At 35.8% G+C, this 18,946-nt stretch overlaps 1 protein-coding gene across 8 annotated transcripts in view; it reads left to right on the top strand.

The window, feature by feature from the left end:
- The window catches only part of LOC138329134 (dihydropyrimidinase-like), a 101,144-nt gene extending 82,763 nt beyond the window's left edge, over nt 1-18,381 (top strand). For 5 of the 8 annotated variants that reach the window (XM_069275886.1, XM_069275891.1, XM_069275892.1 and 2 more), the window contains 11 exons: nt 504-668; nt 2,625-2,767; nt 3,466-3,534; nt 7,121-7,241; nt 8,300-8,456; nt 8,845-8,986; nt 9,371-9,454; nt 10,080-10,259; nt 10,722-10,808; nt 13,134-13,335; nt 15,260-18,381. In XM_069275886.1, coding sequence (XP_069131987.1) covers nt 504-668; nt 2,625-2,767; nt 3,466-3,534; nt 7,121-7,241; nt 8,300-8,456; nt 8,845-8,986; nt 9,371-9,454; nt 10,080-10,259; nt 10,722-10,808; nt 13,134-13,335; nt 15,260-15,345 — 1,436 coding nt within the window. In that variant the 3' untranslated portion in view covers nt 15,346-18,381. Of the gene's footprint in view, nt 1-503; nt 669-2,624; nt 2,768-3,465; nt 3,535-7,120; nt 7,242-7,826; nt 7,948-8,299; nt 8,457-8,844; nt 8,987-9,370; nt 9,455-10,079; nt 10,260-10,721; nt 10,809-13,133; nt 13,336-15,259 lie in introns of all 8 variants that reach the window. The other 3 variants (XR_011209416.1, XM_069275887.1, XM_069275888.1) reach the window with 3 other exon arrangements.
- The last annotated feature ends 565 nt before the right edge of the window (nt 18,382-18,946 follow it).

Raw genomic sequence — 18,946 nt, 5'->3', positions numbered from 1 at the left:
AAGAATATAATAAATTACCAATTATAAGCATCATATATCCATGGATATAACATAATGTTTTTCATGCCACATCAAGGTTCCTACAAGTTAATTGTAATATGTGTATAACAAAACTTAATATTATTATCCCCAGAGGTCTGTTATAAATGTGTTTTACTGTGTACCAGAAACCTACACAGTTATACCAGTCGTATCAAAACAGCATCAATTTTAATTAATGCAGGTTCAAAACAGATGTACAATTTATATCCTTTGGAAAAGGGTTTGCCAAAATTTGAATAAGAACATTTTATGCTATTGGTTCCTGTCCACATCTATACCAATTTAGACAAAATGTAATAGTACGCACATGCTGTTTGTTCAAATCTCTAACTGGGACATTGTTCCTATTTTATTGATACCTTTAGATTTCTAAACTTTAGACTTCATCTGCCCTGTATACTAACTGTTTAACCTTTCAAGCTTTGCCTTCTTTACTAATTGTTGCTCTTTCAACTTTACAGTTGACTTTGTCCTTGACCAAAAGAATGTATCCTTACTGGAAGCGTATGACAAATGGAGGAACTGGGCCGATGGTAAAGTCTGCTGTGACTACGGACTTCATGTGGGGGTCACCTGGTGGTCAGATCAAGTCTCCAAGGAGATGGAAGTCCTCTGTAAAGAGAAAGGTCAGCAATAATATCATCCTGTTTAGGTTATTAGCTTGATTGGCAAGTAAACTTCGGTGGTAGAATAACGCCTGTCATTGGTCTATCACTTTGGTGGTAGAACAAGACCTGTCGTTGGTCTATCACTTTAGTGGTAGAACAACGCCTGTCGTTGGTCTATCACTTTGGTGGTAGAACAACGCCTGTTGTTGGTCTATCACTTTGGTGGTAGAACAACGCCTGTCGTTGGTCTATCACTTTGGCGGTAGAACAAGGCCTGTCGTTGGTCTATCACTTTGGTGGTAGAATAACGCCTGTCGTTGGTCTATCACTTTGGTGGTAGAACAACGCCTGTCGTTGGTCTATCACTTCGGTGGTAGAATAACGCCTGTCGTTGGTCTATCACTTTAGTGGTAGAACAAGGCCTGTCGTTGGTCTATCACTTTGGTGGTAGAACAAAACCTGTCGTTGGTCTATCACTTTGGCGGTAGAACAAGGCCTGTCGTTGGTCTATCACTTTGGTGGTAGAACAAGGCCTGTCGTTGGTCTATCACTTTGGTGGTAGAACAAAACGTGTCGTTGGTCTATCACTTAGGCGGTAGAACAAGGCCTGTCGTTGGTCTATCACTTTGGTGGTAGAACAACGCCTGTCGTTGGTCTATCACTTTGGTGGTAGAACAACGCCTGTCGTTGGTCTATCACTTTGGCGGTAGAACAAGGCCTGTCGTTGGTCTATCACTTTGGTGGTAGAACAAGGCCTGTCGTTGGTCTATCACTTTGGTGGTAGAACAAGGCCTGTCTTTGGTCTATCACTTTGGTGGTAGAACAACGCCTGTTGTTGGTCTATCACTTTGGTGGTAGAACAAGGCCTGTCGTTGGTCTATCACTTTGGTGGTAGAGCAAGGCCTGTCGTTGGTCTATCACTTTGGTGGTAGAACAAGGCCTGTCGTTGGTCTATCACTTTGGTGGTAGAACAAGGCCTGTCGTTGGTCTATCACTTTGGTGGTAGAACAAGGCCTGTCGTTGGTCTATCACTTTGGTGGTAGAACAAGGCCTGTCGTTGGTCTATCACTTTGGTGGTAGAACAAGGCCTGTCGTTGGTCTATCACTTTGGTGGTAGAACAAAACCTGTCGTTGGTCTATCACTTTGGCGGTAGAACAAGGCCTGTCGTTGGTCTATCACTTTGGTGGTAGAACAAGGCCTGTCGTTGGTCTATCACTTTGGTGGTAGAACAAGGCCTGTCGTTGGTCTATCACTTTGGCGGTAGAACAAGGCCTGTCGTTGGTCTATCACTTTGGTGGTAGAACAACGCCTGTCGTTGGTCTATCACTTTGGTGGTAGAACAACGCCTGTCGTTGGTCTATCAGCCATCCGCCTACCGTTTAAGCTATATTCTACACCATTGAGGCCTGAATTTGGGTCTGTTGTATGCTTGATACAAAAATATTCAAATATTGACCTTGACCTTCATTGATGGCCAAAGGAATCTAATAAAATGTTTAAAACAGCTTCTTTTCATTAGTTGAGACAACCAGAGACACAATTTTGAGACAGTTGCATGTCAGAATAGGAGGCTATTGACTTTGTTCAAATTAATGACCTTTTTACTTTGAATTCTACTCTTTACCATGAGGTCTATTGACTTTGTTCAAATTAATGACTTTCTACTTAGAATTCTACTCTTTATTATGAGGTCTTAATACCCATTATTTGGCCATTAATATACCTGGATATAAGACTATTGATCTAATGATTGACTTTGACCTTTAGTCCAGGTTACAAGAATCAGCCAGGCGTAAATAAAAGTATAAGGACTTTTACTCGATGACTGACTGAGATGACTACCTTCCTGATATTATATCTGTGGCATTTAATAAAATGAGTCATTTATACCCGGAAAATTAGGAATTATCCTTAATCTTTACCCAGGTTGATGCCACAATTAGTTTATATAATGTATATGTTGTATGTTACAGGAATAAACTCATTCAAGGTGTTCCTGGCCTATAAGGATGTATTTATGTTGGAGGACGATGAAGTCTACCAGACCTTCGTACGATGTCGAGAGTTGGGAGCCATCGGTATGGTCCACGCTGAGAATGGACATTTAATTGCAGAGGTAATATTTCGTTGATTTTACTGGGTTTAATTACTGAACTCGTAATTTTACGTGTTTGACAAAGATGCCTAATATTACAGATAAATGTCGACTTAATATGTCCTCTCTGTGTTGACGCAGTTACTGATAGGATAAGATGTCACAACATATTACCGATAGCCTCCACGTCTGCCTCATGAGATCATACTTTTCTCTCTTTATTCTGTATTTGCATATTACAGTGTTATCTGCCCTTACAGGTAGGTATTGATTGTGACGTCATGTGTTTGCAAGCGTAATGTCATATTTTTCAGAGAAAAAAAATTGAATTGCAACAACAAAATAATGACGTAACTATAGATACCTACCCGCAAGGGAGCTTACTCTGTAATATCCTAAAACGGACTAATGGTAGGACTCTCCATGCCTGGAGGAGCCCCCAGTATTACATTGATTGGAGGTACCAAAAGTAATGTGAGTCAAGTATGCTTTACTGTGATTAGTCCATCCTTATAGTGATTGTGATTTCATATTTTGACATGATTTTTGTTACGTCACAATCACTGGAAGGTGGTTCTATTCAAAGGTAAATCTTACTGTAAGATAGACATTATCGTCCTTTTCCTAGTAACTGTCAGATTATAGAGAATTTTGTTACAGTAGACAGTAACTCTACTTTAAATACAATGTCAGTTTGCTTTGCTTTGTGTTATTTCCAGAAATCTCAAGAGATGATTGCACGCGGTATCACTGGACCAGAGGGCCATGAAATGTGTCGCCCCGAGGAGGTAAGTCCAAGAACGATTGGTGGAATAACGGCTTTTACAGTGATCTATAGATAGAATATTTCTTATTGTGAAGTTAAGAAATTGACCGTAATATAGGGTATTATTTGAACTGTTATTTTAATGTTGATTGTAAAATATTTACATCCAATAAAGATCAATTAAAGTAACTTCAATTTGTTTCTTTTTTCCAAATTATAAAAGTAAATTAAAAATACAGGATTCAGGGAAAAAATCTGGTTCAAAATTAATATATTTATTATTGAACTTTAATGAATTCAGGATTGTTTTGTGTGTTGTTTTTTTTAATTGTGTAATTGTATATCTTGGATTCCTTTGTCAGAGAATGAAAGTTTATCTGAATACAATACAGACAATTATCTCACTTCCAAAAGTTAAATTCAAATATTTAAATTTCATTTAAATTTCCAATCTACAGTTATAATTCCAATGTACAGTTAAAAAATAAAAATATCCCCATGGTGTATAGTTTTATAGCAGTCTTTCCTTTTTTTATCATCCTTATTGTAAAACTGTCACTTTATTAGCTGTACATGCAGAAACACATATATAAGCTTTATAGATGTAATATAGGTTTGTGGTATGAATGGTCCAGGCTTGTATTCAACATTGCCTTTTTGTAATAACTCTTATTCAAGTCTTATCATTTTGTGTGAAGTTATTGCAGAAATAAGAAAAGAAGCAAAAGAAAATGTCAGGAAAAATCCTATACATATATTACCTTGCATTACAATGCATTTTGTCCATTACTTTACAATACGCTTTAGTCTTTTCTCTTAAGTTTACAATTCTGATAGTTCTAAACTTTAGATAGCTCTTTGATCTTTAAGTTACAACGCTATTTACTCAGTTATATGTTATTTCAAAAGTTAACTGTTTATAGGAAGTTGATAGTAAAAGCCTGGGCCATGATACTGATACTAAACAAACCATATTTATAATTTTGCTTTTTGTGTAATTTTTGTGTGCTTACATCTCACACTGGTTTATATGGGATGGGGTAGTAATGTTTTATATCACAGTTTACCGTCGTCCTCACTTACCTCTATGAAGTGAGGTTTATATGGGATGGGGTAGTAATGTTTTATATCACAGTTTACCGTCATCCTCACTTACCTCTATGAAGTGAGGTTTATATGGGATGGGGTAGTAATGTTTTATATCACAGTTTACCGTCATCCTCACTTACCTCTATGAAGTGAGGTTTATATGGGATGGGGTAGTAATGTTTTATATCACAGTTTACCGTCTCCTCACTTACCTCTATGAAGTGAGGTTTATATGGGATGGGGTAGTAATGTTTTATATCACAGTTTACCGTCATCCTCACTTACCTCTATGAAGTGAGGTTTATATGGGATGGGGTAGTAATGTTTTATATCACAGTTTACCGTCTCCTCACTTACCTCTATGAAGTGAGGTTTATATGGGATGGGGTAGTAATGTTTTATATCACAGTTTACCGTCGTCCTCACTTACCTCTATGAAGTGAGGTTTATATGGGATGGGGTAGTAATGTTTTATATCACAGTTTACCGTCTCCTCACTTACCTCTATGAAGTGAGGTTTATATGGGATGGGGTAGTAATGTTTTATATCACAGTTTACCGTCTCCTCACTTACCTCTATGAAGTGAGGTTTATATGGGATGGGGTAGTAATGTTTTATATCACAGTTTACCGTCATCCTCACTTACCTCTATGAAGTGAGGTTTATATGGGATGGGGTAGTAATGTTTTATATCACAGTTTACCGTCGTCCTCACTTACCTCTATGAAGTGAGGTTTATATGGGATGGGGTAGTAATGTTTTATATCACAGTTTACCGTCATCCTCACTTACCTCTATGAAGTGAGGTTTATATGGGATGGGGTAGTAATGTTTTATATCACAGTTTACCGTCATCCTCACTTACCTCTATGAAGTGAGGTTTATATGGGATGGGGTAGTAATGTTTTATATCACAGTTTACCGTCATCCTCACTTACCTCTATGAGCAAAGACTGTTAGTTACTTCATACATATATCACAGCTAATGACTTAATCTTAATCAGTAAGAAATATCTGATGATGATAGAAAAAATTATCTTCAGTTCCATCACAGTCAAGCTTAATGGAAAAATTATCTTCAGTTCCGTCACAGTCAAGCTTAACAAAAAAATATCTTCAGTTCCGTCACAGTCAAGCTTAACGGAAAAATTATCTTCAGTTCCGTCACAGTCAAGCTTAACAAAAAAATTATCTTCAGTTCCTTCACAGTCAAGCTTAACGAAAAAATTATCTTCAGTTCCGTCACAGTCAAGCTTAACGAAAAAATTATCTTCAGTTCCGTCACAGTCAAGCTTAACGAAAAAATTATCTTCAGTTCCGTCACAGTCAAGCTTAACGAAAAAATTATCTTCAGTTCCGTCACAGTCAAGCTTAACGAAAAAATTATCTTCAGTTCCGTCACAGTCAAGCTTAACGAAAAAATTATCTTCAGTTCCGTCACAGTCAAGCTTAATGGAAAAATTATCTTCAGTTCCTTCACAGTCAAGCTTAATGGAAAATTATCTTCAGTTCCTTCACAGTCAAGCTTAACGAAAAAATTATCTTCAGTTCCGTCACAGTCAAGCTTAATGGAAAAATTATCTTCAGTTCCGTCACAGTCAAGCTTAATGGAAAATTATCTTCAGTTCCTTCACAGTCAAGCTTAACGAAAAAATTATCTTCAGTTCCGTCACAGTCAAGCTTAACGAAAAAATATCTTCAGTTCCTTCACAGTCAAGCTTAATGGAAAAATTATCTTCAGTTCCTTCACAGTCAAGCTTAACGAAAAAATTATCTTCAGTTCCGTCACAGTCAAGCTTAACGAAAAAATATCTTCAGTTCCTTCAAGGTCAAGCTTAATGGAAAAATTATCTTCAGTTCCATCACTGTCAAGCTTAACGAAAAAATTATCTTCAGTTCCGTCACAGTCAAGCTTCTCGAAAAAATTATCTACAATTCTGTGTCAGTCAAGCTTAACAAAAAAAATTAACAGTTCGGTCACAGTCAAGCTCAACTTACCATATTCAAATCCACTCTGATCATAAAAGTTTAGCTTTACCCCCATCATTATAAAAAGATTATTTCATGATATATAAATGCTTCGCGAATAATTGTATCAAACATAATCACAAATTGTAAATCTGCTTTGCAGCCTTTGTATTTACGAATATATTGAAATTAACCAAGATAATATCATTAACACAAGAAAATAGTGGTTTATAGTATTGCAATGATCATCATTTTATTTTAACCTTACAATATAGCTGAAATAAAATAAAAATGTCTAACTACATACATATAGTATATCAAGCTTAACGTTTTGTATGCTTTCTGAAATTATTCTATTTGTTGACAATCTTAGTGTCCACTTTCTTATGATTTTCTCTTAATGATTTAAGGCTTTATTTTAACTTTTTTATTTACTTTTTGTATTATTGTACTCTTTAATATTGTGTGTCCAAGATGTTGGTATATTGCTTTAATCGTTGTGCTTTTAAGTTTGATTTTTCTCTGTTTTCTCTACCTTATGTAACACTAGGTGGAGGCTGAAGCCACACTGAGAGCTATCACCATAGCCAATCAGGCTAACTGTCCTCTTTATGTTGTTCATGTCATGAGCAAATCTGCTGCCAAAGTGGTGACGGCGGCCCGGAGAAAAGGTTTGACATTAATTCATTTCATGTTTACATCTGATAAAATGGTCACTGAACCTTCAAGAGACGTTAAAAAGGGCTACTGAATGAAATGGAAATAAAACAAAGAATTCTTGACACATTTTTAGTGCAAGAACAGGCACTTGTTGCTATCATAACAGAAGTTGTATTGCAAGGGAGACAACTCCGTCTTTCCTCAACAAAATTAATAATTGCAGTGAAAAGATGTAAAGTCGGTGTTGGTAAAGTGACCATTTTGTAGATATTGTAGGTAGTTTCCCTTATTTATTTTGCATGTTTGGTAGTGCATGATTATTTATTTAATGTGATTCCCATGGCACAATGAACCCATATATCAAACATATACATGAACATGTATATAAATATCTGAGAAACATTAAGCCTGTAGACTTCATATGATACAGCTTGTCCCAAAACTGTACCTTTAAAACACAAACACACCAAGAAATCTTTTACTGGACATTTTGAAAAAATCCTTGCTGTCACTGGAAGAAATCTGTCAAAGTTCTCTGACAACTGAATCCTCAGAGACTGTGATGAAAGGTGGATGTGACTGGTTACCCATTGTAGGTGGAGGGTGAGGCTGTTAATCGGGCAGTGACAATAGCCAGTCAGGCCAACTGTCCTCTATACATATGTAAGATCATGAGCCGCACCGCTGCCAATGCATTGGCCAATAGTCGTAGGAAAGGTGAGATATTTCTTTCAAGATGACTGCAAGGTACTAATACCATGTGTTTTGTCGCTACCACTGCATGTGATATAGCAAAAAAAAAAAAAGTTTATGAGTTAGACTTAAAAGATAATGCTTAAGGCTGGAGAATTAAAAGTTTGTTATGCAACTCTCGCCAAGATAAATATATACATTGATGGTATGCTAATACAACCATAAAGAAAACAAACTATGTTTTATCAAAGCCTCTCTCTGTACATCTATACTTTTAACTCCCCCACATCTGAACTAACTGTATGATTGCATGAAATATCTGCATGTGATTTGTACGAAAATATGCAGGTTTTACATTATACATTAAATATGACAGGAAATGTTGTGTTTGGGGAGCCAATCGCTGCTAGTCTGGGTACAGATGGCACACACTATTGGAACAAATGTTGGAGACATGGCGCTGGGCATGTTATGGGACCCCCACTGAGGCCCGACTCAACAACGCCCGGATACCTCATGGACCTCTTGGCTAAGTACGTACAGAGATGTCCATCCTCTGTATATACTATGTATTGTCTTGTTTTCTCTATCTAGCTAAGTAACTATCATGAGGATATAAACTGTATCAATTCAGTCAGAGTATAGGCCTAATGATCGTCATGTGAAGATCTAAAATGCCCTCTTCCATACTAGTTAGTGGCATATTTCCGGCCTTTATTTTGTTTCAAATACTTCTATATAGATATTAAGCTACCCAGGTATGGTTTGCTCACCAATGATACAAGATTTGATAATTAATTTGAATGTAAGTTCAATTTAAAATCATGATTTATAATATTGATTCATTAGATTTCTTTAGCAATCCATTAGAATATCATATTACCTATAGTTTTACAGTGTGATTAAAATTTGATTTTACAGTAATGACCTACAAGTGACGGGAACAGATAACTGTACATTTAACGCCGACCAGAAGGCTCTGGGCAAAGACGACTTTAGAAAGATTCCTAATGGTGTAAATGGTGTAGAAGATAGGATGTCTGTTATCTGGGAAAAAGGAGTCGTGAGTATTGTTGGTCAAGATCTGTCATATTTACTTTCAGGATTATTACTTCATTTCAAATAATTTAAAGAAGGTTTTTGGAAGCATTTTTACTTTTCTAAGTAATTTTCTTGAAAAAAAATTAAATGAAAAATTCTTCACTGTCATTTAGATAAATTGTAAGTGTGAACCTGTAATATTATCTAGTAAAATATGTTATTATTTAGTTGGTTTAAAAATTAAGGCTAAATATTCATCAAACATTATCTTAATTGAAAAAGTAGTCACAGTACTACAATGCCTAAAAATGAACAGATTTTGATGCGTGCTGAGTCTAAAATATAATTCCTCAAGATGTTTGTGATGTAGAAATGTTCGTATTTCCTGTATTTTGTATGTTAACAGGCCTCCGGTAAAATGGACCCCTGTAGGTTTGTAGCTGTCACCAGTACTAACGCGGCCAAGATCTTCAACATTTATCCTCAGAAGGTAAGACAAACATCGCCAATGTCTACCCTAAAATAGTAACTGTTAACAAGATATTAGGTCTACACTGAACTTTCAAATGGCGGTTTCGCGATATATAAATGATACGAGAAAAGTATGATTTACTGTCAATTAACACCTTTTTTCGTTGATTGTGATATCATATTTTGGCTGTATTTTGTGACGTCACAATCACCAGAAGGTAGGACTAATCAACAGTAAATTGTACTTTACCCACGTTGTTTTGGTATCTCAAAATTAACATATTATTTCCCCTCTGTATAATAAATGACCAGACGAGAAGGAAAACTTTATGACTGATGAAATGAACAGCATTCATAAGACTGCAATTTAAAACAGTTTTACTTGTTTAACTAGCTAATATTGTGATATCATTGACTGAACGGTCTGCCTGAAGAATTCATTCTGTTATTGTTTTCAATAAGGTTTTCTACAGTATTGAATTAATATATTGTCTCTAGCAAACATAATCAAACTAGATATATCAAAATATTTGTACAGGGATTGTCTGTAGTTATTGGTTTGAACTTTATAAGATTAAGCTCAGGATTGTAGACCTTGGTGTGTTCTGTGTACAATAAATCATCGTCATGTGATATCTCTGTAGGGCCGAATCGCCGTAGGATCAGATGCTGATATTGTGATCTGGGACCCCAAGGCTACCAGGACTATCTCCGCTAAGACTCACCACCAAGCTGTAGATTTTAATATATTTGAGGGCATGACATGTCACGGCGTGCCAGAATATGTCATTACCAACGGCCATGTCGTGTTAGACGAGGGACAGGTGAGGGGAAAGCATCATACAGACATGCTATATGTATATCAAATAAATCAATTATGCCAAGATAAGTTTGAGGTATTTAGTGTAGTGTTTGTGTGTGTAATTGTTCACGCCGGTCCAAATTTTAGATGGACTTGAATGTATGTACAGATGACTCCAGCTCTTCTCATAACGCATATTCCAATAAATAGGTTATTAGCATAAAATTCTGCTGTCCTGATTTTTTCAATCTTTATATTTTAACTCCATGTATTTGCATTGACTTTTTCCACAAACTTTGCTTATTTGAATAAAAGATTGTATAACAGACTTTGACCTGTGTTAAAAGACCACTTGAATATAGAGACCACAATTTTTCTGGTCCTTTGGGTGGTCTTTATAAACTTGGTTGACTGTATGTGCATTAAGTTAGAATATTAAATACATGTAAAATAATACGTTATATTTAACATACTTCTGTTTCAGTTGAGAGTAACACAGGGAATGGGTCGATTTATTCCAACACCTTGTAACTCTGAAATTGCATTTAGCAGAATCAGGGAGAGAGAAAGGGTATGTAGAAGACATCAATAATTTTATTATTGCTTTCCTTGCTTCATAACAACATTTTTAGCCCACCATCATCAGATGGTGGGCTATTCAAATCTCCCTGCGTCCGTGGTCCGTTGTCCGTCGTCCGCTGTCCGTCGTCCGTCCGTAAACAATGCTTGTTATCACTATTTCTTAAAAAATGCTGCAGGGATTTTGTTCAAACTTCACATGGAGGGTCCCCTAGGTCCATATTTGTGCCATACAGATTTTGTGGCTGATCGGAAAAACAAGATGGCCACCAGGCAGCCATCTTTGATTTTGGCAGTTGAAGCTTGTTATCGATATTTCTTGAGAACTAAGGAAGGGATTTTGTTCAAACTTCACATGGAGGTTACCCTTGGTCCCTAGTTGTGCCATACAGATTTCGAGGCTGATCGGAAAAATAAGATGGCCGCCAGGCAGCCATCTTTGATTTTGGCAGTTGAAGTTTGTTATCGATATTTCTTGAGAACTACTGAAGGGATTTTGTTCAAACTTAACATGGTGGGTACCCTTGGTCCCTAGTTGTGCCATACAGATTTTGAGGCTGATTGAAAAAACAAGATGGCCGCCAGGCAGCCATCTTTGATTTTGGCAGTTGAAGTTTGTTATCATTATTTCTTGAGAACTACTGAAGGGATTTTGTTCAAACTTCACATGGAGGTTACCCTTGGTCCCTAGTTGTGCCATACAGATTTTGAGGCTGATAGGAAAAACAAGATGGCCGCCAGGCGGCCATCTTGGATTTTGATAGTTAAGGTTTGATATCCCTATTTCTCAAAAAGTGCTGAAGGGATCTTTCTCTAAATTTAATATGTAGGTTCCCCTAGGGCCCTAGTTGTGCATATTGCATTTTTGGACCAATCGGTGAACAAGATGACCGCCAGGCCGCCATCTTGGATTTTGATTGTTAAAGTTTGTTATCGCTATTTCTCAGATAGTACAAAAGGGATCTGTCTCAAATTTCATATGTAGGTTCCCCTAGGGACCTAGTTGTGCATATTGCATTTTGGGACCGATCAGTCAACAAGATGGCCGCCAGGCAGCCATCTTGGATTTTGTTATTCAAAGTTTGTTATCGCTATTTCTCAGAAAGAATTGAATGGATCTTTCTCAAATTTCACATGTAGGTTCCCCTAGGGCCCTAGTTGTGCATATTGTGATTTGGGGGTTGATCAACAAGATGGCCGCCAAGGAGTCATCTTGGATTTTGATAGTTGAAGTTTGTTACCGCTATTTCTCAAAAGGTACTGAAGCGATCTGTCTCAAATTTTATATGTAGTATGTTTGAAAAAGTTTAAAAAGTAGAGAAAAGATCCATCTTTCCTTTGTCAGATATAGATCATTCTTTGGTGTGCGCAAAGATCCCTCTGGGATCTCTTGTCTATTCTAAAAAGTGTGTTAGAAAAAACAAAATCACAACAGTTCATCCAAGATCATGCCTGTTCCTGGAATTTAAAAATATTTCATGAAACAACATTTTGATAACTGTGTTTGTGTAAATGAGGTCTGAAACTGCAGGCAAAGCACAGGTTTTCTTTCCATTTGACATATCTACTTCCATATTTTCATTTCAACAAAAAAAATTTTTTAATAAATTGAAATGGGATCAAACAACAGGCAGTGCCTATGTAAGTTCTCTCCCTGGTAACAAAATGAATATATACAAATGACATGAAAGAGTATTTGAAAGCATTTGAAAGTCATGACAGTATATGAGATATTATTAATGAGATTATAGATAGTAATTTTTTTTCAAAAAGGATAATAATAAAGAAATGAGAATGCAGCAGCCATGAGGAAATTACCTTCACCCACCAGATACAGACCAGAAAGTCCATGTGGCTAATAAGCCGATGTTCATCCACCATTGAGATTCAGAAATTCTACCATGGCTGCTGCATTCATGTATATTATTTAAAAGATAAAATGTTGGAGAATATTGAGATAAAGTTTGGTCTAAATTTATACTTCAGAAATTCTACCATGGCTGCTGCATTCATGTATATTATTTAAAAGATAAAATGTTGGAGAATATTGAGATAAAGTTTGGTCTAAATTTATACTTGTCATGACACATGTATTAATTTTAAAAATTACACAAACAGATATGTAGCCAAGATAAATGTATCAATCATGTATTCTAATTATAGTATGATAATATGTAAAATTTACAACTAATAAATGATAAATGATAAATTTATCTTTACTTCCATATAACATATCAAGTTCCATATAACATATCTAATTCCATATAAAATATCTAATTGCATTCATAGAGAAAAGTATTTTCTTTCCTTATACCAGACCTGTCAGCCGTGTAAGGTAGAGAGAGATGGCTACGATGGACCAGTCGCTAAGATTGATGGAAATGCGCCGGAGATGATCACAAAGACTAGTAATCCAATCCTGTCTGCGGACGCCGGATCAGACAAGTTTAACTCTCACTGTCGGCCGACTACCAGCAGTGGTGGGAGAAATCTTCATGATTCTAGCTTTAGCCTCAGTGGTAAGCTATAGGAAACTCAGTGCACCTCAACAATGCTCCTCATATATAGGCTGTATCACTAGGCAGAGAGGGGTGGGGACCTCAAAAATAGTCTGATACCAAATCTAAAAAAAAGTCATTGAAATAAGGTCAAAATGGTGTAATACCAATTATCATGAGGGGAATGGCCAAGATCTAGGCGAAAATATTTTCAAACGCAGTATCGCAGAAAACTAAGAGTCTGAACTCAGATGGAAATCATTGGTCACCATGATCTTTAAACTAAATCATGTTAAAGTTTAATCAGATTCCAATCATATTTAAACACTGTTCTTACATAAGTGCCTTGGTCAACGGCTGAATCTCTTGACCCTACTAACTGGCTGCATGTTCAATAAGTTATTACTAACAACGAACAATTCTGGTTAAAAGCTTGAAGCTCTGTAAATTTGAGTGTGAAATTTTGAAATCAGGTTTATAATTTTGAATATGCTTTACCTATCATATGGCTGCTTGCTGAAACAGCTTAATGAAAACGAGTGCAAACAAACTTGGTATTGTGTGCATGTAAACGAGTGATTTATCATTATCAAGTGCAATAATCCAGAAAACTTTGAAATAAAAGTAGCATTATTTCTCGGAATCTTAAAAAGTATTAATGATTTGATAGGGATTAAAAGGATTTAGTCAAATGAAATCTGTAAAATTTACAGAACTAGAGGAACTTCTAAAAATAAAGGGAGGTAATTCTTCTCTATTTTTAATTATTTTTATAAGAATAAAAGGTAAAAAGAAAAAAATGTTAAGTTAAAAACAAATTGAGGAGTATTAAGAATAACTCATTAAGACCGATTATTTTTAATTTCCTAGTGCCACGATAACGATATATATTAGTACATACCCAGAGCTCGACTAACCCGTCATGTAACACACCGCCCCACTACACATTTCACTTGAGGTGCACTGAGTTCCGTTAAAGACACAGTATGACAGCGTCAGTGATTACACAACTGTTCAATCTCCAGAAGTTTTAATATCTATATTACATCCATCTGTGAAATGAGTACAGTTAGCTACAGAGGAAGATTGAGTTTAGTTATTGAAAGTAATAATGTATAAAACATTCATAATAAGGGTTTGATAAGTGATAGGGGGAGAAAATTAGATAGTTTGGATCATTTCTCTCAAACAATTGGGATAGTTTATGATGTTGTATATATAGAATTATCAAAAGAAAAAATTTGATAAAAAAAAACTTTTGTAAAGGGATATAGATTGCATTATAGGTGAATGAAAAGCAATATGCAGACAATGGCTAGACAGTGTCAGGGAAATTATTTAATATCTGGGCAGGGCGTTTCCCACAGAATTCTTGTGTGATGTCTGCCATGTTATATTTGACAGGAAGCTTGTCAATGTGTCTTTATATATTACCACAGCTAATGCAGCCACTAACACAGTACACACGCTAACTCGGTGGCTGACCAGAGAGCTATGTACAAAGTTCTGTTCCATAGTCTCTGATTTGGTTTTCTGGTGATGACTGGAAGAAAACAACATAGAAGCAAATATTTATTTTGATAATGCCACAGATGGAAAAAAATTGTCGCCATTTTCAAAAGTGATAAATTTGTAATTATGGCAAGTTACTCTGAGACAATTCTATTGCAGTAATAAAAATAACATTTTAGGCACATTTTTACCACTTGATAGAAAAGTGATTAATGATATTTAATCAGTCTTAAAAAATATATAGAAAAAATATTAAAATTTTCAATCATCAGAGCCTCACTCAGAGAATTATTGGAACTAACAATTAATACTAACAGGTGTGGTTGAACTGCTGCATGGTGTATGGGCAACATTAGGATGGTTTCGGCTTTAGAAGAAACTCTAAACACTTTTGAAGGTAAATCCTATGTGTTATTTGTTGTCTTTGAAACAGGTGCTCAATATGATGACAAGCAAGCCAAGAGACCCTCAACACGCACGCTAAACCCACCAGGCGGGAGATCGGACGGCATCTGGTAGACACGTCTGGGACTGGATAACTGGGTTACAGGGGCCATGAGGAGAAGAATTGGGGCTGTTTTATAAATATGCAGCAGTACTGAATGCCGCTTTTATTGTTAGTCTATGGAGCAGGTCAAGGTCAAGTCAAGGTCAAGTCAAGGTCAAGGTCAAAGTCAGGGATTGTAGAGCTAATCTGTCTCCTGTCAGAGTAGTGAGCATGTTCAGTGTGTACTCAACTTATATAAACAAAACAAAGACTTCTTTTTCAATTTCCAAATAGGATTTAAAGATCTGAATGTTCATATTGATCTATATATATTGAGAGTAGAAATGGATTTGTAGGGTCCATCATAGCCTAAGAAACCTACAACTCTCTTTGTCAGCCATTTTATCTTTACATACAAATTTTGTTTTGCAGTCATCATGTTATTTACTTCCATATTTTAAACCGGTTGTAATTGTGTGCTTTCTGACATTTTGTCTTGGTCTGTTAATAGGTGGTGAATGTAAGTCAGAGAAGAGGAACTCTGTTCTGATAATTATATACACTATAAAGTCAAAGCCTGGAGACACAGAATGTGTATGTTGATGAACAGGGTTAAATCGGTGCCTTTTCTCTAGTGTAACGAATCTCGTATCATATTATCCTCAAATACAAAATGGATTGGTGGTTTTACTGTAGAAAAAAACAGGATAATGAGTGTTATTTTACAGATCTGATGAATTTATAATTTGATTTATTACTAGGTACTAGCTGACAATCAAAGAAACAGCCTTAAAATTGAAATAATAAAAAAAAACCTAACCAACAGATTCATAGTTCTTTTGATATACACCTTATTTCATTTCACAAGGAACCTGGCAATAAAATGTATATGTGTTTGTGAGATACTTTAGAATGAATATGTTATGTATGTGTGTGTGTACCACACTTACAGGGCCGACACATTAACTTTATAATCTTATACCAAAACAATGAGAATGTCCTAAGTCCTATGGTAACCACATAAGTGTACTGATGTGTATCTGTACTTAATCAAAAGTCAGTTTAAACCACAATGACGGAGTAGAAGGAGACGTTTCCAGACCAAATGTGCTCTGATCATATGGTTCTTGGAATACTTTGTGAAACCCATTGTCAGATGGGAGTATTGATGAGTTTGAACAGTATTTGATTTGTGTTGTGGAATACTATTCCTGCTGAACTGTTTTGAATGTCCTGCACCACTATATATCTGGTAGTTATGCCTTAGGTGTTGTAGAGGTGGCGAGATTATCAGTCGACCTCAAAGTAAAGCTGATCTTCAAAGTTTATTTTAGACTTAACATCAAAACCTATGTACATGTAGTTAGGATTGTTGTACAATTTTCTATCTAACCCTGCGTTACCTGGTAGGTGTAAAACCTATGTACATGTAGTTAGGATTGTTGTACAATTTTCTATCTAACCCTGCGTTACCTGGTAGGTGTAAAACCTATGTACATGTAGTTAGGATTGTTGTACAATTTTCTATCTAACCCTGCGTTACCTGGTAGGTGTAAAACCTATGTACATGTAGTTAGGATTGTTGTACAATTTTCTATCTAACCCTGCGTTACCTGGTAGGTGTAAAACCTATGTACATGTAGTTAGGATTGTTGTACAATTTTCTATCTAACCCTGCGTTACCTGGTAGGTGTAAATGACTGGTTTAATGGTAACGGCGTGTTTGTATGTAAACAGGACAAGTTTCTGCTAGCTTCCTCTGTCAATATACTATACTCGATGTACTTGGTTAGAGAAACAATGGACTTACAATCTGGAGATTTGAGACATTTCTAATTAACTACAGTTAAGGTTAAATCGTAATAAATACAGCATTCTGTGTATGGTGCATACATATTAGAGACTCAAACACAGACAAATCATCGTAACCCAGATGTCTGTATAAACCTTCGGCCTGGCATGTTTGTGTATAACTGGCGAACACTTTGTGTGATTGGCTATCTGATGGTAGTCATGTGAGAAAGACAATTTAATGAACTTTTATACGTCTTGGAACTCAAGTTTGACTCTTCACTTTGAGAAAGTAGATTGTTGTTATAATATGATTTAATAATCAGAGATTTTCTTTTACCTTAAAACTTGTATCTCTAATTAACCTGAAACATGAATTTTGGTATTCATAAACACAACTTTTTCCTTTTCTGATTAATATACAGGTAAACTGACATTTAAGGTATCGAAAATTGGACATACATTTTCTCTTTGGCCCTACATCAACAATGCTGTATAGATACTTAGGTACTTTCTTGTGTCCATCAGGAAATGGAATAAATCATATATAATAATAATACGAGCTAGAGCACTGTTGTAGATTTCTTTTTCATGTGAATGTTTACTGTGAGCAATTTTATCCGCAGCTAAACACATATTTAGTCCCAACTCACTTCCTTTGAGCATGTTGGATACACAAATATTTCCATTGAAGGACATGTTATGCCGGTTTGATACGAGAATTACCTCCCTTTGCTTGGTTGTTAGTGGATCTGATGCTAGTATCCTGAATGTGATTGTCTGTATGAAGTCGTTATTTGGTACATGTATTTACATGAATCATGTGTTTTTTGATGTTATTGTAGCCTCATAAATTATTTGTTGGTTTATATTGTAGAAATTCTTGTGCTGTATCTGTTTATCTCTTCATTTTCAGAAGATTTTATGTCATCTGATCCTCCTACATTCTCCCCTTCATCAATCGGTTTTGAAAAAGGGGAAATAACTCTGATAGATAGAATTAGATAATGTTTGTAGAGGTGTCAACAAAACCTACTGGATCCTAGGTCGTATTTAGGATTGTACTGCCACAGAAGAATGTACAAATACTGGCCACTCATTTGACACTAAAGACTGTTGCTAGGATTATCCTGAAAATGAAGAGATCAGTAACTGTCAGCACCAGTCATTACAAACACTGCCTTTGTAACTATGTCAGCTAGAGTTTGTCCTGTCAGCAATATTTCAAATACTTTTCTGTATGGAATAAATATTAAGTTAAATGAAGGAAACACAAACTTTTGTCTTTTGTTTAGTTCGCTCATGTTAACTTTGGATCATCTATGGCCTGCATCAGATGACAATATATTGTAAACATTGATATTTGTTTAATTTTGTGATAAGCACAGATAAATATTTTACAATGTTATTAATTTTGCAATAAATACACCCCTTAACTTTTTGAAACATTTGTTTCATACATATACGGAATATTACGTGTGGGGGGAATTTCGCGTAAAAACATCCTTTGCGCTATTAGCATAAATTTTCCCCTTACAAACATTCCATGTTTTCAGTAGCTAACTTTAATCGTGCGAGATGAACTTGTTAAGCTGTCTGGCAATGATTTCACTACAACAGGCTGGTAGTTTAATTGTAGAAATTGAAAGCTATGTAAGTAATTCTGTTAAATATAATGGAGTGAGAATGGGACACCACAAATGGTTAAGTAGACTATAATTATACAGAAGTAAATAATGTTGAATATCAACTGGTATTTCCAGCTCTTACTCGCCTGGCCCAAACAGCCTGTGAGCTTATGGTATGGTGAAGTGTCTGTTTGTCAACATTTACTTTCAGTAA

The sequence above is a fragment of the Argopecten irradians genome, chromosome 8 (genome assembly GCF_041381155.1).
Source record: "Argopecten irradians isolate NY chromosome 8, Ai_NY, whole genome shotgun sequence".
NCBI classification, from domain to species: Eukaryota; Metazoa; Mollusca; class Bivalvia; order Pectinida; family Pectinidae; genus Argopecten; species Argopecten irradians.
The sequence above is the reverse complement of the archived record's forward strand: the minus strand, read 5'-3'. Positions and strand labels throughout refer to the sequence as shown.